Source organism: Triturus cristatus, chromosome 5_1 (genome assembly GCF_964204655.1).
Source record: "Triturus cristatus chromosome 5_1, aTriCri1.1, whole genome shotgun sequence".
NCBI classification, from domain to species: Eukaryota; Metazoa; Chordata; class Amphibia; order Caudata; family Salamandridae; genus Triturus; species Triturus cristatus.
In genome coordinates, this window is record NC_140587.1 from 803,414,987 (window position 1) to 803,440,726 (window position 25,740).

A 25,740-nucleotide genomic window follows, 5' to 3' on the forward strand; every position below is an offset into this window, starting at 1 on the left:
GGTACCACCCGCGACGCCGACGTCGACTCCGCTCGACGTCGTGCCCCAGTTCAGTCCCGCTCCGGGCCCGGCGCCGGTCCGGCGTCGATGGACGCCGAGATCGACGCCGCTAGAGACACATTTTGTCTACCGCCCGGCTCCGTTACTTTCTCCTCTACACCAGGAGTCGGATGATGGGGACTACTGGGAGGGATCCGAGGATCCTATGGCCGCTCAGGCCCAACTGTCCCAGGACTGGGCAGATGAACTGGGGGAGGCCAGTGGTCTGGATACCTCGCCAGACACTGGATTCATCTCTCCTCCGACTGTGGCGTCAGAGGAGGGTGCTGCTTTCTCCGTGGTGCTGCGCAAGGCGGCCGCAGCCCTTGGGCTCGAGCTACCTGCCGTGGCTGTGAGGACGAACGTCCTCACTGAGGTGCTTCAGTCTGCAGCAAGCTCCACTGAGCCTCTGCTGCCGTTCAATGAGGCCCTCACTGACGTTCTACAGGGCACCTGGTCCAAGCCCTCCACAGTTCCTCCTGTGGACAGGAACGTCGCCAGGCGCCACCGCCCTGCTCCGGGCGACCCCAGTTTTCTGTCCCAACACCCTACCCCTGAGAGCCTGGTTATCCAGGCCTCCACCTCCCAATCCTCTTTCCCGACCGCCCCGCCGGACCGGGATTCCAAGAGACTAGAGCAGTTTGGCAAGAAGCTGTTCTCTTCCCTTAGTTTGGGCCTGCGGTCTTTGAACACCGCTTGTCTCTTGGACCGTTATTCCCACTCTCTGTGGGATGCGGTGGAGGACGCGCTGCCCCTGTGTCCGGAGGAGGTCCGGACACGACTTACCCAGGCTCTGGCCGATGGGAGGGATGCCGCGCGACATGCTATAAGATGTGGGCTTGACACCACGGACTCGCTGGGTAGGGCCATTTCTACCTCAGTGGGGCTTCGACGTCACGCCTGGCTGCGGTCCACGTAATTTCGGGTGATGTCCAGAGCTCTCTCATGGACATGCCCTTTGATGGCACTCGCCTTTTTGGCGAGAAAGCGGACAGTGTGCTGAATCGCTTTAAGGACTCCCGGGCTACGGCCAAGTCCTTGGGCCTCTCGGCCCCGCGGTCGCAAACTTCCGTCTTTCGCCCCTTTTCGTGGCCAAGGAAGGGGTGCCTCCTCACGTACGCCTAGCCACCAGCCGCAGAACCAACCTGCACGCGGTCGCGGACGTGGTTTCCGCCGAGGCGGTTCTGGAGGACGACGAGGTCAGTCCACATCCACCCCGGCAGCATCCGCCTCAAAACCTTCCTAGTCCGAGCTTTCAGGCCCATTCCACGCCAGTGGGCGGCAGAGTTCGCCATCACCTGCTCCACTGGCGGTCCATCACATCGGACAGGTGGGTGCTGCAAATCGTCCAAAGGGGCTACTCCCTCCCCTTCGACCCCTCCAGCCATGCCACCGCAGCACCACCGTATCTCGGGGGATCATTTGAATCTTCTCCACGAAGAAGTTTCGGCCCTCTTGGCCAAGGGGGCCGTCGAGCGCGTTCCGAGTCCAGAAGTAGGTCGTGGTTGTTATTCCCACTACTTTCTGGTTCCCAAGAAGGGCAAAGGGGGCCTACGCCCTATCTTGGACCTCCGGAACGTCAATGCCTTCCTCCGGAAGGAGAGGTTCAAGATGTTGACTTTGGCTCAGGTTCTAGCTGCCCTAGACCCCGGAGACTGGATAGTAGCGTTGGACTTGCAGGACGCATATTTCCACATCCCCGTCCTGCCGGCCCACCGGCGTTACCTGCGGTTCACGGTGGACCAAGAGCACTTTCAGTTTACCGTGCTCCCCTTCGGCCTCACCAGTGCCCCTCGGGTGTTCACGAAAGTGATGGCGGTGGTCGCAGCTCATCTGTGCAGATCAGGGGTTCCAGTCTTCCCCTATCTCGACGACTGGTTGTTGAAGGCGGGCTCGCCCCAGGCAGTCGTCTCCCACCTCCAGACTACGGCGGATCTCCTGCATTTGCTGGGGTTTTCCATCAACGTGCCGAAGTCACACCTGAGTCCCTCTCAGAAGCTCCTCTTCATCGAAGCGATTCTCGATTCGGCGCAGTTCCGGGTCTATCCACCGGAACAGCGGGTCTGGGATATACAGGCTTTGATTCCCATCTTTCGGCCTCTATCCCGGGTTTCGGTCAGGCTAGTGTTGCGGCTTCTGGGGCTGATGGCCTCCTGCATCCTACTAGTGCATCACGCCAGGCAGCGCATGCGGGCTCTGCAGTGGGACCTGAAGTTTCAGTGGGCCCAGCATCACGGCAACCTGTCCGACCATGTCTTGATCTCGGAGGGCACTGCACGGCAGTTGCAGTGGTGGCTCACGGACCGCGATTGGGTCATGGGCAGAAGCCTCTCCCTTCCCCAACCGGAGAATGTCGTAGTGACGGATGCGTCCCTCCTGGGATGGGGTGGCCATATGGGAGAGGCGGAGATCAGAGGCCTCTGGTCTCCGGCGGAGTCTCGTCTCCACATCAACCTGTTGGAGTTGAGAGCGATCCGACTTGCACTGAAAGCCTTCCTTCCCTCTGTCCGGGGAAGTGTCGTGCAGGTGTTCACGGACAACACCACCGCCATGTGGTATTGCAACAAACAGGGCGGGGTGGGGTCGTGGACCCTTTGTCAGGAGGCCCTGCGCCTCTGGACGTGGCTGGAACACCAGGGCGTCACCCTGGTGGTTCAACATCTGGCGGGCTCTCTGAACGCCAGAGCAGACGAACTCAGCCGCCGGTGCATGGTGGATCACGAATGGCGTCTGAACTCCGAAGTGGCGCATGGTCTCTTTCAGCAGTGGGGAGAGCCTTGGTTAGATCTATTCGCCACCGAAGAGAACGCGCAATGTCAGCAGTTCTGCGCGTTGGAATTTCCAAGGCGGCACTCGCTCGGCGACGCTTTTCGTCACGAGTGGAGTTGCGGTCTGTTGTACGCCTTTCCGCCTATACCACTTCTGCCCAGAGTGCTGAAGAAGATCAGGCACGACCGGGCCCAAGTCATCTTGGTGGCTCCGGATTGGGCACGAAGGTACTGGTATCCCGAGCTACTCAGTATGTTGACCGATCCTCCGATACGTCTGCCCCTTCGGGAGGATCTTCTGTCGCAGCAGCAGGGGACGGTCCTCCACCCGAACCTGTCCAGCCTCCACCTCCATGCATGGAGATTGAGCGGCGACAGTTGATGCCATTTGACTTTCCTCCTGAAGTCTGTGATATCATTCTGGCAGCCAGGCGTCCCTCCACAAAGTCGGTATACGCCTGCCGGTGGAACAAATTTGTGGCATGGTGCACAGCAAAGGCTGTGGATCCCCTTTCCGCCCCTCTTTCTGAGGTTCTCCTCTTTCTTCTTTCTTTGGCCCGGCAGGGCTCTGCCCTGGGCACCCTGAAAGGTTATCTTGCTGCCATCTCTGCCTTCTTGCGGCTTCCTGATCAGCCTTCTCTTTTCAAGTCCCCTGTGGTTACATGCTTTCTAAAAGGCATTACTCACACGTTCCCTCCTGTCCCCTTTGTAATGCCTCAGTGGGACTTGAATCTTGTTCTCACATTTCTAATGTGCGCTCCCTTTGAGCCTCTTCATAATTGTCCTCTTCATCTGCTGACGCTTAAGACTGCTTTTCTGGTAGCCATCACCTCGGCTAGACGGGTGAGTGAGCTCCAGGCTTTATCTTCAAAGCCTCCTTTTCTGTCTGTTCATCCGGACAAGGTTGTCCTTCGGCCTCGTCCCTCCTTTCTTCCGAAAGTGGTGACTCCATTTCATCTTGGGCAGTCTGTCACCTTGCCCACCTTCTTTCCGCCTCCGCATCCTTCCAAAGAGGAAGAGAGGCTCCACCGTCTGGACCCAAAACGTGCGCTCTCCTTTTATTTGGACCGCACAAAGCAGTTGCGGGTGGACGACCAACTTTTTGTTGGATACGTGGGTGCTCAGAAGGGGAAAGCGGTGCACAAACGGACCATCTCTCGGTGGGTCGTTTTGTGCATCAAAATTTGCTACTCCTTGGCAAAAAAGGACCCTCCTGTTGGGCTGCGCGCCCACTCCACTCGGGCCACAGCGGCTACTACTGCTTTGGGACGGGGTGTCCCTTTGCAGGACATCTGTCAGGCTGCGACGTGGGCTTCGCTACACACGTTTGCCAGGCATTATTGCCTTGACAGCCAAGTCCGGAGGGATGGCTTCTTTGGCCGTTCTGTCCTCCAGGACTTTCTGGTGTGATCTTGGTTCGCAGACCCACCACCGGGGATGGTATTGCTTGGGTATCTATTCTAAGGTGAGGAATCTAACTAACGTGTTTCTTTCAGATGAACAAGTTACTTACCTTCGGTAACGATGTATCTGTAAGAAACATTAGTTAGTTAGATTCCTCACCGACCCACCCATCCTCCCCGTTCTGCGAACCGACATCTAGGGTTAAGGATATCCTTTTCAGGCCCCTAGATTTTCTTTTTGGCACCAGTGTCGGTCTTTGCATGGCTCTGCGTTCCTGGCGCGGAAAGCTATGTACAAGAACTGACGTCAGCGCGCGAGGGCGGCGTCTAAGTACTCCGACGACGTCATTCCGGCGCATGACGCCGACGACGGACGCGGAGCCGCAGATGACGCCTAGCGACGCGCAAGGGGTATTGCTGACGAAAAATCTTCCGGATCCAGTCTGACGCCTGGGGATATTCTAAGGTGAGGAATCTAACTAACTAATGTTTCTTACAGATACATCGTTACCGAAGTAAGTAACTTGTTCATCAGTCCAAACAACCCTTATGGTGATTGGTTGTAAAGTCAACCTTATAGACCCGCTATCTTAGTGGTAGCCTGGACAAGAGGAGTCTTAGGCTAAACTCTGTATGGCATGTGAAGCCAGCTGTTATACCATTATAATCCCTTGAATACCAAATGAAAGGACACCACACCAGATATATATAAAATTAGAATGTATTTATTCCAACATATACCCTCAGCACTCTTTATGAGTTCAGAGGTCTAAGTACAAACAATTTCTTAAGTAGCATACGTTAAGTTACACAGGAAAAATACAGTTAGGCCCAGGGGCCACGCAAACCATATACTAAGAAAGTGGTATAAGTACCACTTCGCTGGGGCTACACTACCCTACCAATAGTTAGGAAGTGGGAGGCCCACGGGAAGCGTGTGCAGTGTGGAAACACACACGCGGGTTACATTAAAGTCAATGGGAATGTAGCAGTTAGAAATAGGAAGAATAATGACACTTCCGAAGTAACTAGGAGGAAGCAACTAAAGACTTAGACACTTGGATAGTAAATATCCACTGGAGCACCGGAGTACTCGCGTTACCTCACCCACAGGAGACGGGTGCATAGGTGTGAAGATGTGTCAGGTGTCGTCGCTGGATCCTATGTATGCTTGAAGAACAGATGCTGGCAGGCGGCCAGGAGGAAGATGTCCGGTGGATCCAAGGGTGGATCTTGAAGGAAGAACACCTGCAAGCAAAGGGGACAAAGTCTGGGTCACTAGCCAGTGACCGTGTGGAACCAGGAAGGAACCAGATGATATTGTGCAGAACACAGGTGATGTCTTGAAGCTGGTCTATGCAGCTGCGTGGACCAGGAGGCGTCGAGGACGACCAGAACCAGGGTATGAGCTGTCCCACGGAGGATCTTGCTGGTGGCGGAGTCGACGTCCCGATTGGAGTCAACAAGCCTTGGCAAAGGCAACCCACGCGGAATGGGAAATTCGCTTCAGGTGCAAACCAGGAAGGTCTGAGGTGCTACTCTTTCACAGGGAAGCAAGGGCCAGTCTGGAGGAGCCAAACCAGCAATGAAAAGTCAAGGGTTCGTCGTCACTGAGGCTACTAGCCAACGGGCAAGCAACCGGACAGACGCGTCGAGCAGGAAAATGCAGAAGGGCCCCACGCAGAACTCGTGGAGTGTGGAGGGCTGATCTTCGGTGCAGATGGTGCTCGGGGTTGGGGCTTCTCAATCCCCAGAGCACAACTTCGAGGATGCCTCAGAAGCTGCGCTGGAAGCTACTCGCCAATTTTCCCAGGTAGCTGGTCCCATGTCTCTCGTCACCTCCACGGATCTCAGCTTGGCTGTGGATGTGTATCAGGGTCAGAGAAGTCTGGAGGTCAAGGCGCTGGTCGGGCTCTGCAGTCGGTTCCTCGTAGGATTTAGGCAAAGCAAACGGCAGGTCACTTGTTGGTGCCTGTTTGCACAGGGTGGCCACTCCTTGGCCACAAGGGAGATTCTTCAGTCTTCTTGTCGTCGAATGTCGAAGGTCCAGAGTTTCGTGTCTAGTTTCAGTTCAGGATAATCCAAAGTCCTAGGGACTCAGCTCCCACTCTTATACTAATCTGGGGGTCTGGGTTACCTGCTAGGTCCCTCCTATGGGTGGGACCAGGGAGGGGTGTGGTTACACCCCCTTCCTTTTGTCCAGTTTCGCGCCAGGACTTGGGCTGGAGTGCCCCAGCACCGGTTTGAACCGGACTATGCATGGGACACCTTGTGTGCCCCAGGCAGTGTCTCGCTTCTTTCATCCCTCCCTGCCCCAATACACTAAGCCCTGTCTAGGGTGGTGCTAGCACCTCCCAAGGCAGGAAACCTATTGTCCAAGCCTCCCTCGCTGGAAGGACTCCCAGCGGCAGGAGGTCAGACATGTGTCCGTGGCAGCAGCATCCAGTTTGTGATGCTGGGGATCTGGTTAACTTTAACCGGGTAGTAGGTTTTTAACATGTCTTCTCCCTCTAGAAGGGGGGAATACTATCCTCATTGCCAGAAATGGGATGGGGTATTATTCCAAAGTGTTAGACACCTTACACAACATGTTTTGATAAAGCCAAACCATAGTTACCATAACCGCGAGGATTATAAGGCACTTTAGGAGTATATGGTAGGCGATATCATAGAACAGCTATAAGGACATGGTTCCGAAAGCTGCAGACAGGCTCAGCTCATGCTAGAGCACCATCTCACATGTTACCAAGCACTCTGCCTTCAGGATTGTTAAGGCCTGCCATAGGACTGGCTGAAAGGTTACCCATGTGTCTATATATAAGGTAGGTATAGGAATACTATACCTAAGCAAGGGGTGATTACACGACCTTGCACCAGCTGAGTGATCAGCCAGTTGTGTCATGATAGGAGGCAAGCCAGGGGTGGCATAATACATGCTGCAGCCCCTGGTAGGCCTAGGGTACACCCATGCCCTGGGTACCTAAGGTACACTGTACAGTGCCCTATAAGGTGATCCTTACCAATTGGGTTATGTACCTAAAGTACATAGTATGAATTTAGAGAGAGAACAGCTGGGCTGTGGGTCTGATTAGCAGGCCCACAGCCACATCTAAGTCGAAAACCAGTGAAGCAAAAGCAAAAAGTGGGGGTGACCATAGGAAGCAGACCCTACTCTCCTACAGACGCTTTTCGTCTCGAGTGGAGCTGCGGTCTGTGGTACGCCTTTCTGCCTATTCCACTTCTGTCCAGAGTGCTGAAGATCAGGCGCGACTGGGCCCAAGTTATTCTTGTGGCTCCGGACTGGGCTTGAAGAGTATGGTATCCCGAGCTACTCAGTATGAGCATCGATCCCCCGCTCCGTCTGCCTCTTCGGGAGGATCTTCTGTCGCAGCAGCAGGGGACGGTCCTCCACCCGAACCTGTCCAGTCTCCACCTCCATGCTTGGAGATTGAGCGGCGACAGTTGACACCTTTCGATCTTCCTTCCGAAGTCTGTGATGTCATCTTGGCAGGCAGGCGTCCCTCCACTAAAATGGTGTACGCCTGTCGGTGGAACATATTTGTGGCATGGTGCACAGCTAAAACTGTGGATCCCCTTTCTGCCCTTCTTTCTGAGGTTCTCCTGTTCCTTCTTTCTTTGGCCCCGCAGGGTTCTGCTCTGGGCACGCTTAAGGGTTATCTTTCGGCTATCTCTGCCTTCCTCCGGCTTCCTGATCAGCCTTCTCTTTTTAAGTTCCCGGTTGTTAACCGTTTTCTGAAGGGCATTACGCATACGTTCCCACCTGTGCCCTTCATAATGCCTTAGTGGGACTTGAATCTTGTCTTGACTTTTCTGATTTGCGCTCCTTTTGAGCCCCTTCATAACTGTCCCTTACGTCTTCTTACTCTCAAGATGGCTTTCCTGGTAGCTATCACCTCTGCCAGGAGAGTGAGTGAGCTCCAGGCTCTTTCTTCCAAACCTCCTTTTTTCCACCTCCTCATCCCTTACGGGAGGAGAAGCGGCTTCACCGCCTGGACCCTAAACGTGCGCTTGCATTCTATTTGCAGCGTACACAGCGGTTCCGGGTAGACGATCAGCTCTTTATTGGCTACGTGGGTGCCGAGAGAGGTCAGGCGGTGCACAAACGGACCATCTCCAGGTGGGTCGTTCTGTGCATCAAAGCATGTTACCCCTTGGCCAAGAAGGAGCCTCCTGTGGGTCTGCGCGCCCAATCGACCAGGGCGACTGCAGCCACTACTGCCTTGGGTCGCGGTGTCCCCTTGCAGGATATTTGTCAGACAGCTACGTGGGTCTCGCTGCACACGTTTACCAAGCACTACTGCCTTGACAGTCCGGTCCGGAGAGACGGCTTCTTTGGCCGTTCTGTGCTCCGTGACTTTCTGGTGTAATCTTGTTCGCAGACCCTCCACTGGGGTTGGTATTGCTGGGGTATCTATTCTAAGGTAAGGAATCTATCGCTAACCTGTCTCTTTCAGATGCACAAGTTACTACTTGTGTAACGAGAGATCTGTAAGAGACATTAGTTAGTGATAGATTCCTTACCGCCCCACCCATCCTCCCCGTTCTGCGAACTCATTACTAGGGTTAAGGTCATCCCCTGTTAGGGCCCTAGTTTTATGCACCAAAGGTCAGTTTCTCGCATGACTCTGCGTTTCGGCCCGGAAAGTTGTGTACAGAACTGACGTCAGCTTGCATGGGTGGTGTCTAAGTAGTCTCCGTGACGTCGTCCCGGCTTGCACGAAGCCAGTGACGGGCACGGAGCCGCCTGCTGGCACGCAGGTGTACTGCTAAGCAGAAACTTTCCGGATCCAGACTGGCGCCTGGGCAATATTCTAAGGTAAGGAATCTATCACTAACTAATGTATCTTACAGATATATTGTTACACAAGTAGTAACTTGTGCGTCTGGGGAGGGCATATATGGACTCTGTTGATGTCACATTTGGAAGACGACGTCGCTACGGAGTCACTCGATGCTCTCTACCGACGCATAGAGGTACTACTGAAAAACTGTCCAGGTACAGTCTGGTGCTTGGGGAGGATTCTAAGATAAAGATCTGCAACTAGATCCTGTCTCTCCCAGGCTCCAGTCTTTGCACCTCATGCCATCTACCGTAGAATATTAGAATTTGTTTTCCTCTTCTAATCTGACATTTGGAGGTATCTCAAAATTAAAGATGTACATCCACCCGGAACATCTATTACAGAAAGCAACAATCTGCTTGAATTCTTTCAGTTCCAACTCCCCGATGGTATTGAAACAGGCATTTAGAACATGTTAAATGAGGGGTGTGCTTCGTACTAGCTACTAAGTTAAATAAGTTTAAAGAAAATCTGGTTCCTAGATTATGTTGTGTTATCAGTAAATGCAGTGTGGCGTAAAATAATGCTTAGTTTCGTGATGTAGTCATGTTTTGCGATGCTGCTTTTAATGTTTTGAAAGTGATATAATCTAAACTCCATGCTTCATGTAAAAAAAAAAAAAAAGAAAAACATTAAGGTGGCGCACATCTAATTAAATTGTTTTGTTCTAGGATGAATATGACAACCCTGCTGGTATGAATTTGACTGGCAACGTAATAGCTCGAATTGAAAGTAATTCAGAAGAGGATACAGATATTCCACAATTTGAGGGTAATACTAGTAAAATTGAGTTCCCTGTCAAAAATGGACTGGTACAGATTACAGTAAGTTTTTGTTACTTCTTGTTCGACTGTCATTTAAAGACTGTGGTGTTGTTTGGAATAGGTGCATGTGACAGAAGTGCTGCAAATATTTATTTTCTGAACTCTTGAGCACACTGATATTTTGGTGAAAGCGCCGGGATTTGAGTTTTTTTTTTTTATCTTCTTCTATAGTGAAGCTATGTCGTGTATTTATATGTGCCTGTAGGAAAGTGCCTCTTTTTGACATGGTCCCTCCCACTTTCTGCTCACTAGTACTGATGCTTTTGATTGGATGTGCACTGGGTCCCTGCTAACCAGGCCATAGTGCTAGTGCTCTTTCTGTGATGTTGATTGTAACGCAATTGGAAAGGACGTTAGCCCCATTGTAAGACCGTGGTAAATGGTACCAGTGGCCCCCAAGGCATGGGAACCCACAGGGAACCACACATACACTGCATGCAGACTGCCATTGCAGGATGTGTGAAATGGTGCCCACACACACTGCATGTACTATATATGTCACCCCTATAGCAGGCCTTCCGAGCCCCAAGGCAGGGAGAATTATAGTACATGCGGGGGCACATCTGCATGCATGAGCAGATGCGCCCCTATGATGCCTAGTTCCATTGCTAGTCATTGAAGGCGTTCATGAAGCCATTGTAAAGACATGTACTTGGCGCTGGTCATTACGAGTTACCCAGCTGCATGATTCACAATAGAAAATGGTGTTTGGTAACAAACACTTAAGACTTAATAAATCTGTACTGATGCCAGCATCAGAATTATGAATTATGAAAACATGAAGAATTATGAAGACATGCACCCAGAAGGCACCTTAGAGGTGCCCCCTGTAACCCTACAAGTCTGGTAGTGTGTTGGCTGACTGGTATCTTCCAGAGTGCCACCACAGACAATGTTCTGACCCCCTGCAAGGGAGAGCCTGCGCTCTCAAAAGAGGTTAGAAACAGTTCCTTCTCGGCAGAGGGTGTTTTCACCTCCTCCAGCAGGATGGTAGAGATTTAGCATATCAAGGCCAGAGTTTAAAATCCTCAACCGCCTTTGATATGAAACCAAGACTTCCCATCCCCCTAGACCTGGGGAACGCAACCCCCTGCCCTGGGGCCAACTTGGCACAAGAGCAATAGGGAAATTAGATATTCAGGAGGCGTGTTTCACTCACAGGCTAGTCACACCCCTAAGGTGGCCTACCTTAAGTGAATGGCCAAAGAAGGGTTTCACCATCTTGATTTTTGTTGAAATAGACTTCTGTGTCAGGTTTATGCCCACTCCCCGCAGGAAGTGGTCACATAGGGACTGTAGTAAAATTAGTGTTAAGTAGCCCTTTGGCTACTACCATATACTCCCCTAAACACCCCTAAATTGAGCATTTAGGGTGCCCCTCAACACCAGACAGACAAATAGGACTACCTAGGAACAGAAAAAGGACAAAGAAGAGTCAACCCCGTGAGAACTAATGACCTGCATAGAAAACTGGCACCAAACTCTGCCTTGCTTCTTGCTCCTTAACAATTGCAAAGACTGACTCATCCTGCAGCAGGTCATACTCCACAACACTTGGAAGGCTGCCCAGCACTTCAACAAACAGCTATCATCTCCCTATGGGTGGAGGAGCCATCCCCCTACATCCGCAGGCACCGACCGCATCCGTCCAGTTCACTGTGTTGTTGGCCATCGGGCCCACCAAGGGAGCATCACTTCAGGAGGAGGTCTTTGTGGCTCAAGGAGGTCAGCCCCGTCTATCTGCCAAGTTTCGAAACGTTGCACCCTCCAGGAGCTCCCGTGCACCAATACCGTGAGTACTGGGGCACTTGCACCAGCCGAGGCGTGTTCTGTAACCAGCTTGGACACCACCGCTTTGGAAATCTTCCTGCACAACAAGGGGCTCCACAACCCACAAGACCCACAACCAGAGTGGCCCTGCTGCTATTTTTGTTTTCCTCCCCTGCAGATATAACAGCCTTTGGAGCAAATGCTCCTCTGCATCAGAGCCCCTAGTCCGGGTTTACAACTCCTGTCTGCGCCCCCTTGGCTTAGGGCTTGCCATGACCTGAGGCCCCCCTTTTGGGTTCAGCTGGACTTGCCCCAAGTCCCACATTGCAGCCTCTTTGTTTCAGGTCCCGTTGACTTTACCCGTGTAGCGTTTGAGGCTACCATCCCGGCAAGCATCTCTGCACCCAGACACACCCGGGCAGATAAAAGGAAACTGCTAGTGGTACTTTGGACCTTGGTCCCCTAGCATCTTAAGTCCCAAAGGACACCCCTGAACTCCGACTGCAAGTACCGTTTTGCTCCATGTGTTTTCCCCTCTATAGATTAACATTGTAACATTCAAGGGTCGTGCCTCAAAACCAATATGCAAGTTCTATTAATGTTTATTTCTAAAATCAAGTTATTTTAAAGATCTTGGTGTCTCGATTCCTATAAAAATCTACTTTATTTTTATAAATTGGTCTCGGATTTCTAATTGAGTGTGTGGACCATTTATTGACTGTGTGTGTACAACAAATGCTTAACACTCCCCTCTGATAAGCTCGACAATACTACCATTAATAGAGCACTTGGGATTATTAAAGTAAGCCCTGTAAACCAAATAAGGGTCGTCTGGACTTTTTGCATGGTGTGCCCTTACATTGGCATCACTACATACAAAGTCAGCTTCCTACAGTGCTAACGACTGAACAAGCAGTTCACATCTAAAATACTTATCTGAAAGAAACACGTTAGTTAGATTCCTCACCTTAGAATATCCCCAGGCATCAGGCTGGATTCCGAAAGACTTTTTGTCAGCAATACCCTTGCGCGTCGCTAGGCGTCGTCTGCGGCTCCGCGTCCGTCGTCGTCATCGCCAGGATGACGTTGTCGGAGTACTTAGACGCTGCCCTCGCGCGCTGATGTCAGTTCTTCTTTTTTCCGCGCCAGTAAGCGCCGATCCGGGAAGAGCATACCCTTTTAGTCACTTTTTGACTAAACTTTTTTGAACTCTTTTGGTTCCATTTCCAGTCGACCTCGACTCTGGTGCGGATAGGGATGCCTGGCTTCAAGCCTTGTGATACCTGTCACCGACTGATGTCGGTCACGGATCACCACCGTCGGTGCCTCTATTGCCTTGGCGCCGACCACGATGCCGAGTCGTGCCTCGACTGCCGGGCTTTGACCTCGAAGGCTATGCGGGAGCGGTCCCGCAAGCTGCTCGAGATCGGCAGTCGGCTCCGTGCCGCTCAAGGTCCCGGTCGAGGAGGCGGTCGAGGGACCGGTCGCGGAGCGGCAGTCATCATCGCTCGTCGGGGTCGAAGTCTTCGCATTCCGGTAAGTCGAAGCACAGCAAGAAGTCGAAGAGGCGTCATCGCTCTTCTGGCTCCCCTCGCCGGTTGCGCGACTCGGCTGAGGGTTCGGGTGGCACCACCCGCACGACCGCGTCGGAGCCGCAGGAGTCCCGTCCGACCCCATACCCTCCGGTCAGAGACTTCCTCGTGGCCATGAGGAGCCTGGCTCCGCCGTCGACGACTGCCGGCGCGCCTTCGGGCCCCGCAGGCTCGACTGGGAGGCCTAGCGAGTCGGCGGCTCCGGCCCCGTCGTTGACTCCGGTCCTGACGCCGCAGGTCCCCGCGGGATCCAGGCCTGAACACCGCAGGTCCCCGCGGGATCCAGGCCTGGATCCCGGTCGACGCCAGTCTACCTTACGACCCCTCTGCCGGTGCCGACCCCTAAGGTGCCGCCTTCGGACGACGCCGTTCCCCGGTTTAGTCCCGGTCCGGACCCGGCATCGGAGCGGTGCCGCCCGGCGCCGATGGGGGACAGGTTCATCTTCCGCCCGGCTTCAATCATTCCACCTGTATACCAGGAATCGGATGGCGGTGACGACTGGGAGGGGTCTGAGGACCCTCTGGCACGGCAGTGCCAGTTATTTCAGGACTGGGCAGACGAACTGGGGGATACCAGTGGTCTTGATACCTCCCCTAACACTAGCTTCATCTCTCCTCCGTCCGTGGCTTCGGAGGAAGGTGCTACATTTTCTGTGGTGCTGCGCAAGGCGGCTGAAGCCCTCGGGCTAGAGCTGCCTGCTGTGGCCGTGAGGACTAATCTCCTCACTGAAGTGCTTCAACCATCAGCAAGCTCCTCCGAGCCTCTGCTGCAGTTCAATGAAGCACTGTCGGACGTTCTGAAGGGCACCTGGTCCAAGCCCTCCACAGTCCCTCCTGTGGCCCGGCGCCACCGCCCTGCACCGGGCGACCCCAGTTTTCTGTCGGTGAACTCCACGCCCGAGAGCCTGGTTATCCAGGTCTCTACTTCCCAGACCTCCTTCCCGTCCGCTCCCCCGGATCGGGAATCCAAAAGGTTGGAACAGTTTGGGAAGAAACTGTTCTCCTCCCTTAGTTTGGGTGTGCGGTCTATCAACACCGCGTACCTTTTGGACCGTTACTCCCACTCCCTGTGGGATACGGTGGAGGACGTGCTGCCCCAGTGTCCAGAGGGGGCCCGGACACGGCTCTACCAGGCTCTTGCCGAAGGGCGGGATGCGGCACGGCATGCAATCCGATGTGGACTGGACACAACGGACTCGCTATGCAGGGCAATGGCGACTACGGTGGCGATTCGTCGCCACGCCTGGCTAAGGTCCACGAGTTTCTCCATGGATGTCCACAGCACCCTCATGGACATGCCCTTCGATGGCAGTCACCTTTTTGGAGACAAAACGGCCAGTGCGCTGGAGCGCATTAAGGACTCCAGGGCTACGGCTAAGTCCTTGGGCCTCTGGGCCCCGCGCCCGCAAACTTCCGCTTTTCGTCCCTGTAGGAGAGTAGGGTCTGCTTTCTATGTTCTCCCCACTTTTTGCTTTTGCTTCACTGGTTTTCAACTTGGATGTGGCTGTGGGCCTGCTAATCAGACCCACAGCCCAGCTGTTCTCTCTCTAAATTAATACTATGTACTTTAGGTACATAACCCAATTGGTAAGGATCAGCCTCTAGGGCCCTGTACAGTGTACCTTAGGTACCCAGGGCATGGGTGTACCCTAGGCCTACCAGGGGCTGCAGCATGTATTATGCCACCCCTGGCTGGCCTTCCATTATGACACAACTGGCTGATCACTCAGCTGGGGCAAGGTCGTGTAATCACCCCTTGCTTAGGTGTAGTATTCCTATACCTACCTTATATATAGACACATGGGTAACCTATCAGTCACTTCTATGGCAGGCCTTAACAATCCTGAAGGCAGAATGCTTGGTAACATGTGAGATGGTGCTCTAGCATGAGCTGAGCCTGTCTGCAGCTTTCGGAACCATGTCCTTATAGCTGTTCTATGATATCGCCTACCATATACTCTTAAAGTGCCTTATAATCCTCGCTGTTATGGTAACTATGGTTTGGCTTTATCAAAACATGTCGTGTAAGGTGTCTAACACTTTGGAATAATACCCCCACACCATTTCTGGCGATGAGGATAGTATTCCTCCCTTCTAGAGGGAGAAGACATGTTGAAGACCTACTACCAGGTTAAAGTTAACCAGAGCCCCAGCATCACAAAATGGATGCTGCTGCCACAGACACAAGTCTGACCTCCTGCTGCTGGGAGTCCTTCCAGCGAGGGAGGCTTGGACAATAGGTTTCCTGCCTTGGGAGGTGCTAGCACCACCCTAGACAGGCCTTAGTGTATTGGGGCAGGGAGGGATGAATGAAACGAGACACTGCCTGGGGCACACAAGGTGTCCCATGCATAGTCCGGTTCAAACCGGTGCTGGGGCACTCCAGCCCCAGTCCTGGTGCGAAACTGGACAAAGGGAAGGGGGTGTAACCACCCTCCTCCCTGGTTCCACCCATAGGAGGGACCTAGCAGGTAACCCAGCCCCCCAGATTAGTATAAGAGTGGGAGCGGAGTCCCTAGGACTTTGGATTATCCTGATAACTGAAACTTGAACAGAAACTCTGGACCTTCGACATTCGACTACGGAAGAAGACTGAAGAATCTCCCTTGTGGCCAAGGAGTGGCCACCCTGTGCAAACAGGCACCATCAAGCGACCTGCCGTTTGCTTTGCTCAACGTTCTACGAGGAACCGACTGCAGAGCCCGACCAGCGCCTTAACTTCCAGACTTCTCCGACCCTGATCCACATCCACAGCAAAGCTGAGATCCGTGGAGGCGACGAGAGACGTGGGACCGGCTACCTGGGAAAATTGGCTACTTGCTTCCAGCGCAGCTTCTGAGGCATCCTCGAAGTTGTGCTCTGGGGATTGAGAAGCCCCAACCCCGAGCACCATCTGCACCGAAGATCAGCCCTCCACACTCCACGAGTTCTGCGTGGGGCCCTTCTGCATTTTCCCGCTCGACGCGTCTGTCCGGTTGCTTGCCCGTTGGCTAGTAGCCTTTGAGACGACAAACCTTTAACTTTCCACCGCTGGTTTGGCTCCTCCAGACTGGCCCTTGCTTCCCTGTGAAAGAGAAGTACCTCAGGCCTTCCTGGTCTGCAACAGAAGCCAATCCTTCATCCTGCGTGGGTTGCGCTTGCCAAGGCTTGTTGTGTCCAAACTCGACATCGCCGACAGCAAGAGCCCTCGTGGGACAGCTCGCCTCCTGGTTCTGGTCATCCTCGACGCCTCCTGGTACCCGTGGCTGCTGCGACAAGCTTCACCTCTTCACCTGCATCTTCACGACATCGCCTGGTTCCTTCCTGGTTCCTTCCCGGCTCCTGGCTGGTGACCTAGACTCTGTCCCCTCTGCTTGCAGGTATCCTCCTTCTTGATTCCATCCTTGGAATCCACCGGACACTCTTCACTGACTGCCTGTCAGCATCTTTTCTTCAGGCATCCATAGGAGTCGACGACGAAACCCGACGCAAGTTCACACCTATGCACCCGCAGCCCGTGGGCTAGGTAACTTGAGTACTCCGGTGCTCACAAGGGTATTGACTATCCTAGTGTCTAGTTTCCAAGTCTCTAACTCCTAGTTCCTTCCGAAGTGTCCTAAAACTCTTAATTTCTAAAGATTACTATTTCTATCGACTTTAACGCATTACGCGTGAGTGTTTCCACTCTGCACCTGAATCCCGTGGGCCTCCCACTGCCTAGCACTGATAGGATATTGTAGCCCCAGCCATGGCCTAGGCCTAACCTGTGTTCGTGACAGTGGTTCTTATACCACTTACTTAGTATATGGTTTGCGTGGCCCCTAGGGCCTAACTGTATTACTTACCTGTGTGACTTATGTATGCTTAAATAAGACTATGTTGTACTTACCTCTAATCTCATAAAGAGTGCTGAGGGTATTTTGACTAGAATAAATACATTCTATTTTTATAATATATCTGTTGTGGTGTCCTTTCATTTGATATTGAAGGGGTTGCAAATGGTATAACAGCTGGCTTCACATGCCATACAGAGTTTAGCCTAAGACTGCTCTTGTCCATGCTACCACTAGGATAGCTGGTCTATAAGGTTGACTTTACAACCAATCACCATAAGGGTTGTTTGGACTGATACAAGGTGTACACTAGAACTAGTGACATCATATATCAGGCCAACTTCTCACAGTCCCTTTTGTGGCCAAGGAAGGGGCGGCCCCTCACGTCTGTCTAGCCACAGGCTGCCGAACCAGTCTCAACGCGGTCGCGGACGTGGATTCCGCCGAGGCGGAGCAGGGGGACAACCAGCCGGTCCATCCACATCTACCCCGGCAGCATCCGCCTCAAAGCCCTCCTAGTCCGTGCTTTCAGGCCCATTCCACGCCAGTGGGAGGCAGAGTTTGCCATCACATCGGACAGGTGGGTGCTGCAAATCGTCCGAAGGGGCTACTCCCTCCCCTTCGAGGCAACCCCTCCAGCCATGCCACCGCAGTACCACCGCATGTCGGGGAATCACTTGCAACTTCTGCAGGAGGAAGTTACGGCCCTCTTGGCCAAGGGGGCCATCGAGCGCGTTCCTGGCCCAGAAGTAGGTCGGGGTTGTTACTCCCACTACTTTCTGGTTCCCAAGAAGGGCAAAGGGGGCCTACGCCTTATCTTGGACATCAGGAGCGTCAACGCCTTCCTCCGGAAGGAGAAGTTCAAAATGCTCACCTTAGCTCAGGTTCTGGCTGCCCTAGACCCTGGAGACTGGATGGTAGCGTTGGACTTGCAGGACGCTTATTTCCACATCCCCGTCCTGCCGGCCCACCGGCGTTACCTGCGGTTCACGGTAGGCCACAAGCACTTTCAGTTTACAGTGCTCCCCTTCGGCCTCACTAGTGCCCCTCGGGTGTTCACGAAAGTGATGGCGGTGGTCGCAGCTCACCTGCACAGATTAGGGGTTCCAGTCTTCCCCCGATTTCGACGACTGGTTGTTGAAGGCGGGCTCGCCCCAGGCAGTCGTCTCCCACCTCCAGACTACGGCCGACCTCTTGCATTTGCTGGGGTTCTCCATCAATGTGCCAAAGTCGCATCGGAGTCCCTCCCAGAAGCTCCTGTTCATCGGAGCAGTTCTGGACTCGGCGCAGTTCCGGGTCTATCCTTTGGAACAGCGGGTCCGGGATATTCAGGCTCTCATCCCAATCTTTCAGCCTCTATCCCGGGTTTCGGTCAAGTTGGTGCTGCGGCTTCTGGGTCTGATGGCCTCCTGCATCCTGTTAGTGCATCGCGCCAGGTGGCGGATGCGGGCTCTGCAGTGGGACCTGAAGTTTCAGTGGGCCCAGCATCTGGGCAACCTGTCCGACCATGTCTTGATCTCGGAGGGTACTGCCAGACAGTTGCAGTGGTGGCTCACGGACCGCGATTGGGTGAGTGGCAGATCCCTCTCCCTACCCCAACCGGAGCACGTAGTAGTGACGGATGCGTCCCTGCTGGGATGGGGGGGGCCACATGGGAGAGGCGGAGATCAGAGGCCTCTGGTCTCCGGCAGAGTCCCGGCTCCATATTAACTTTCTGGAGCTGCGGACGATCCGACTTGCACTGAAGGCATTCCTTCCCTCTGTCCGGGGAAGTGTAGTGCAGGTGTTCACGGACAACACCACCGCCACGTGGTATTGCAACAAACGGAGGCGTGGGGTCGTGGACCCTTTGTCAGGAGGCTCTGTGCCTCTGGACATGGCTGGAACATCAGGGCATCACCCTGGTGGTTCAACATCTGGCGGGCTCTCTGAACGCCAGAGCAGACGAACTCAGCCGCCGGTGCATGATGGATCACGAATGGCGTCTGAACTCGGACGTGGCGCAAGGCCTCTTTCTGCAGTGGGGAGAGCCTTGGTTAGATCTATTCACCACCGAAGAGAACGCGCAATGTCAGCAGTTCTGCGCGTTGGAATTTCCAAGGCGGCACTCACTCGGAGACGCTTTTCATCGTGGTCTGCTGTACGCCTTTCCGCCTATACCACTTCTGCCCAGAGTGCTGAAGAAGATCAGGCGTGACCGGGCCCAAGTCATCCTTGTGGTTCCGGATTGGGCACGAAGATACTGGTATCCTGAGCTACTCAGTCTATCGATCAATCCCCCGATCCGACTGCCTCTTCAGGAGGATCTTCTGTCGCAGCAGCAGGGGACGGTCCTCCACCCGAACCTGTCCAGCCTCCACCTCCATGAGTGGAGATTGAGCGGCGGCAGTTGATGCCATTTGACTTGCCTCCTGAAGTCTGTAATGTTATTCTGGCAGCCAGGCGTCCGTCCACAAAATCGGTATACGCCTGCAGGTGGAACAAATTTGTGGCATGGTGCACAGCAAAGGCTGTGGATCCCCTCTCTGCCCCTCTTTCTGAGGTTCTCCTCTTTCTTCTTTCTCAGGCCCAGCAGGGCTCCGCTCTGGGCACCCTCAAGGGATACCTTTCGGCTATTTCTGCTTTCTTACGGCATCCTGATCAGCCTTCACTTTTTAAATCCCCTGTTGTTTCTCGATTCTTTAAGGGCATTACCCACATGTTCCCTCCTATCCCTTTCGTAATGCATCAGTGGGATTTAAATCTAGTATTGACCTATCTGATGTGCGCCCCCTTTGATCATCTTCATAATTGTCCCCTTCGTCTGCTAACGCTTAAGACTGCTTTCCTGGTTGCTGTCACCTCTGCTAGAAGGGTGAGTGAGCTCCAGGCTCTCTCTTCTAAGCCTCCTTTCCTTTCTGTCCATCCGGACAAAGTTGTTCTAAGGACTCGTCCTTCCTTTCTCCCTAAGGTGGTAACTGCCTTTCACATCGGCCAGTCTGTTACACTGCCTACCTTCTTTCCGCCTCCCTCGAAAGAGGAAGAGAGGCTTCCTCTTATCTGGACCGGACCAAACAGTTCCGGGTGGACGACCAACTCTTTATTGGCTACGTGGGCGCTAAGAAGGGGCGAGCGGTACACAAGCAAACCCTCTCCCGGTGGGTCGTTTTGTGTATCAAGGCCTGTTATTCCTTAGCTAAAAAGGAACCTCCTGTAGGGCTGAGGGCCCATTCCACTCGGGCCACAGCGGCGACCACTGCCCTGGGCCGGGGAGTCCCCTTGCAGGACATTTGTCAGGCAACAACGTGGGCCTCGCTGCACACGTTTGCCAAACACTATTGCCTGGACAGCCAAGTCCGGAGAGACGGCTTCTTTGGCCGTTCTGTTCTCCAGGACTTTCTGGTGTGATTTTGGTTCGCAGACCCACCACCGGGGTTGGTATTGCTCGGGTATCTATTCTAAGGTGAGGAATCTAACTAACGTGTTTCTTTCAGATGAACAAGTTACTTACCTTCGGTAACGATGTATCTGTAAGAAACATTACTTAGTTAGATTCCTCACCGACCCACCCATCCTCCCCGTTCTGCGAACTGATATCTAGGGTTGACGTCATCCCTTTCAGGGCCCTAGAATTTTTGGCACCAGTGTCGGTCTCTTGCATGGCTCTGCGTTCCTGGCGCGGAAAGCTATGTAGAAGAACTGACGTCAGCGCGCAAGGGCGGCGACTAAGTACTCCGTCAACGTCATCCCGGCGATCACGACGCCTAGCGACGCACAAGGGTATTGCTGACGAAAAATCTTTCCGGATCCAGCCTGACGTCTGGGGATATTCTAAGGTGAGGAATCTAACTAACTAATGTTTCTTACAGATACATAGTTACCGAAGGTAAGTAACTTGTTCAACTATGCTCTATTGTCTTTAGAACTTAACTGAAAATAATTTCAACCTATTAACCCATATTTGGTGTTTACATTTACACTAAGTACCTAATGTTAGTATCAACCAGGGACTGAGTACAGAGGAGCAGCAACATACACATCACATTAAGAGCCCAACGTACCTTCAGTCGAGAACTTTGGCGTTGCCTAAGTGACCATATTGTAGTTATCAGTTAATAAAACATCCCAAAGCCACATTTTCTTAATTGGTTGAACGTGAACCATAAAACCTACGATCCTGGTCTAGTGAAACAGGAGCCTCCAGCATTTTCCTGCTTTATTACCGTGTTTTTCCTTGAATGTGACAAATAAGGAATCATCAATTGGATCCACACTCACACATGATAATAGGAGGAAGGTGTGAGAAGTTGGCCTGATATGTAGTGTTCACTATTCTAGTGATCACTGTGTATCATTCCAAACAACCCTTATTGATGATTGGTTGTAAGTCAACCTTATAGACCAGCTATCCTAGTAGCGTGGATACGAGCAGTCTTAGGCTAAACTCTAGAGGGCGTGTTAAGCCAGCTGTTTACCATCACATATACCCCTTGAACACCAAGTGAAAGGACACCACACAAGTTGTTATGAAAATAAAGGATATTTATTTATAACAAGTCTACCCTGGCTCTTTATGAGTCAGGGAGCTAAGCACAATACAAAACTCTTAGGAAAATACTTCTGGTTGCACAATTTACACAAATGCCCGAAGGCACAAAACCATTACACTGCAAGTGAAAGGGGAGAAGTTAGAAAGTCTAAAGTTACTGATTCCGGAGTGATCCGATCAGTGGGACTAAACGTAAAAGGGACTGGACACTTGTAAAGCGAACCTGCGATGGAGCACCGAAATGCTCGAGTTACCTAGCCCAGAGGCTGTGGAAGGTTCGGCAAGATGTCGGAAGTCCTCGTTGTAGTCTCAGGAGCCTGAAAGAAGAGTTGCTGGCAGGCGACCAGTGTCGATGTTCAGCGAGATCCAAGCCTGGATCGGTGATGAAGGAAACCTGAAAGCAGAGGGGACTCAGTTCTCAACCGCTAGCCAGCGATCGTGTGGGCACCAGGAGGGTACCGGCTGAAGTCACCTCGACCAGGTGAGTGGATGACGTCGGACTCGGCTGTTCCTCGGACCAGGAGGCGCGGCGGCGACCGGGATGGAGGGCGAGCTGTCCCACGCAGGTGTCTGCTGTCGATGATGCTGGGCCCAGGAATGGGGCAGCGGATCGTGGCAGTGGCAAGCCCACGCGGTGGAGTCAAGATGGCGTCGGGAGTGGACCAGGAGGGTCCGTGGTACTCCTCTGTTGAAGGGGAGCAAGAGCCAGTCTGGAGCAACCAGACTAGTGATGAAACAAACGTGGTGCGTCGTGAAGAGGGCCACAAGCCGGTCGGCAAGTGGTCGAACAACGCGGTGAACAGCAAGGAGCGGAAGGGCCCCCACGCAGATCTCGGGGATGCTGGGGAGGCAGACTTCGGTGCTGGAGCTGCTCAGGGTTAGGGCTTCTCAAACCCTAGGTGCACTCACTCGAGGGTCCCTCGGTGGGCGTGCTAGATAAGCGTCGTGCAGGTTCTGAAGATGGCCGGTCCCGCAGGTCTCGTCACACCTACGACTCTCAGCTGGGCTGATGAGGTAGGTAAAAGGTCAGAGATGGCAGGGAACTCGGGTCTCGTCGAGCTGGGCAGTCTTGATCCGTGGGAGAGACTTACAGCAAACCGCAAGCGCTTAGGTGGTGCCTGCTGGTGCAGGGTGGCTACTCCTTAGCCACAAGGGAGAGTCTTCAGAAATAGTCAAGAGTTCCTTTCGTGGAAAGTAGTTCAAGATTCAGAATTATCCAATTTGGGAAGGGGACTCGCTCCTACCTTTATTCTAAGAAAAAGGGGCTGGCCCGTGACTAGGTTCTACCTATGGGTGGAGCCAGGAGGGGGGTGGTTACACCCCTATCCTTTGTCCGGCTTCGCCCCAGCTCAGGGGCTGGTGTGCCCCCGAAACTGGTTTGAGCCGGGCTATGCACAGTGAGCACCGGGGTGCCACTGGCAATCACCTTCCTTTCAGCCCTGCCTACCTGGGATACACAAACCCTGTCTGGGATGGTGCTAACACCGCCCTCAACAGGAAACCCTTTGTCCAAGCTCCCCTCGCTGGAAGGTCTCCCAGCAGCAGGAGGTCAGACTTGTGTCTGGTGGCAGCATCCATTTTGTGATGCTGAGGCTTGAGTCAACTTTAACCGGGGTTCAAGGTTACTTCCATGTCGTGCCCCTCTAAAAGGGGGGAATGCTAGCCCCGTCGCCAGAACTGGCGAGGGGTTCGTATTCCAATTCGTATGACACCTTACTCGACATGTGTAGGTGATGCGATGCCAGAGTTAGCAAATAACCGCGAGGATTATAATGCATTTAAAAGTAGTTGGCCCGCGTCACCATGGAACGGCTATTAGGACTTGGTTCCGCAAGCCGTCGACGGGCTCAGCTCGCGCCAGAGCACCGTCCCACATGATTCCCTGCACTCTGCCTTCAGGATTGATAAGGCCTGCCATAGGAGTGACTGATAGGAATCCATGTGTCCATTTTAGGGTTAGGTGTAGGAATACTACACCTACAGCAACGGGTGATGACACCAAGTTGCCCCAGCTGTCGTGCAGCCAGTTGTGTCAGATTTGGGCGGCCATTCCAGGGGTGGCATAATACATGCTGCAGCCCCTGGTAGGCCCTGGGTACACCGATGCCCTGGATACCTGTGGTATGCTGAGACAGGGACTGACAAGGCGGCCCAGTTCCAATTGGTGGATGCACCTAATGTACATGTGTTTAATTTCGAGAGAGAACAGCTAGGCTGTGGGTCTGATTGGCAGGCCCACAGCCGGGGAAAGTCAAAAACCAATGAAGCAAAAGCAAAAAATCTGGGTGATCATAGGATTGCAGACCCTACTCTCCTACAGAAGGCTGGCAAAAATGAGGAAATTCCTGAAAAATAATAAATGTTACTTACACATAACACAAAGTCCCATACACACCATGACGCTATGGAGACAATGCTAAATATATTGCAAACAATCAGTTATAACTTTAGGTCAAATGAACAACGCAATACGGGATCAGTAAGACTGATAATTCTAAGAAAATATTGGAGACCTACCCCTAACACAATGCCCCATACTCACCATTAAAATACAAAAGAATATTAGAAAAAAAAATAGACGTTTTATCTGGAGGCCATAAAGGAGCTGAACACCCTACAGGACATTAAAATCTGAGCAGAATATATATATGCTCTAGAAACAACTACACCAATTCCCCCCCTTCCAAAAAAACAGTGAAGTAGTTAGACATTTAAATAAATATCTGTAAAAAATGTATGTAGGCCCCAGAAGGCCCCATTCTTTGAATCCTCAGCCTAGATATCTGAAATCTAAAAGGGTACCTTGGATGGGTTTTTTTACCTTTCTTTGGAAGTAATGGAAGTTCTGTTGGTAACCAGGCATCCATCTACTACGACAGCTTATACATAGAGGTGGTCTGCTTTTGCTACCTGGTGCTGTAGTCATTTTGTGAACCCTTTCCCTTTCCTTCTCAAGCTGAGACTGCTCAAAATCTCACATTTGTTGTCTTCTTGGCAGAAAGCGACATGAACAGTGGCATAGTAGATGGAACTTGTTAATATTTTTATTTCAAGCTGTCAACCACAAACAACTTCTGAATACGTGAATTCCATTAACGGTAAAGGGTAATTTTACATTAATTTCCCTGTGCAGCTCTTCCCCCTAATCAAAGTTCTTTATTCAGACTGTTGCAAAATTTCTTTCAACATGTTTAATGTTTCCCCAATGAGATCTTAGTTTAAAACTGACTTCCTTGATGGGCCCTCAAATCAAGCCGACACGCTCCTGACGTTTGAAATACCTCACTAGGAAGATGATCTTTCTTCTAGTCATACTTTTACCAGATGGGTAAACAAGTCAATCACTCTCTCGACATCAACTCCCTTTACTGTGTTTTGAAGAAATAAGATGTTTCTAAAGTTAACATCTTCCTTCTCCTAACAGCAAAATAATTTAATAGAGTTTTGATATTTCCACTGCCTTCCTTCTTTCCTGCTCCTCATCCATCCAGAGAGGTGGAGCGATACACAGATTAAACCTCAGAAGGGCCATCTGTCATTGTATCCAAAGGAGTAATTACTCAGAGTGGATAATAACATATACGTTTGATGGCATCTTGCTGGGTAGGGTTATCAGAAAGCAGATCAAATCCAGATGAATTTCTCTTAACAGTAAAGCACTGTTATAAACTAGGAAGTATACCACCACTGTGCCAGGAGGTGCAACAACTCTGGAGTTGGCTGGAACCTCAGGGCAGTTCCCTGATGGAGAAGCACCTGGTGAAATCTTTAAACGTCAAGGCAAAAAAGCTCAGTCTGGGTCACCTGGTGGGTCACAAATAGTGGCTACAGCCCAAGGTGGAGCAGGGCACCCTCAAACAGTGGGAGAACACTCACGAGACTACTAGTCGCAGATTCCTTGACGTAGAATTATCCCCAGGCGTGAGACTGGATCCGGAAACTTTTTTGCCACAGCATCCCTGCGCGCCGGGGCGACATCACGCGACTTCGCCCAAGCGTCGTCCGCGTACATGATGTCAGCGAGGTCACATAAGACCCACCCCGGCGCGCCTATGTCAGGTTTTTCCATTTCCGCGTGCAACGCGGATCCGATCCTTGCTACGGGCCTGTTTAGGACCCTTTTTCTTCCATTTCCTTTTGGA

General features: G+C 52.4%; 1 protein-coding gene across 1 annotated transcript in view; it reads left to right on the forward strand.

Annotated features, from left to right (window-relative positions):
- The window catches only part of SMCHD1 (structural maintenance of chromosomes flexible hinge domain containing 1), a 1,955,900-nt gene that overhangs the window by 1,427,545 nt on the left and 502,615 nt on the right, over positions 1-25,740 (forward strand). Inside the window, exon 37 of the mRNA XM_085605822.1 lies at positions 9,744-9,896. Coding sequence (XP_085461948.1) covers positions 9,744-9,896 — 153 coding nt within the window. The remainder of the gene's footprint in view (positions 1-9,743; positions 9,897-25,740) is intronic.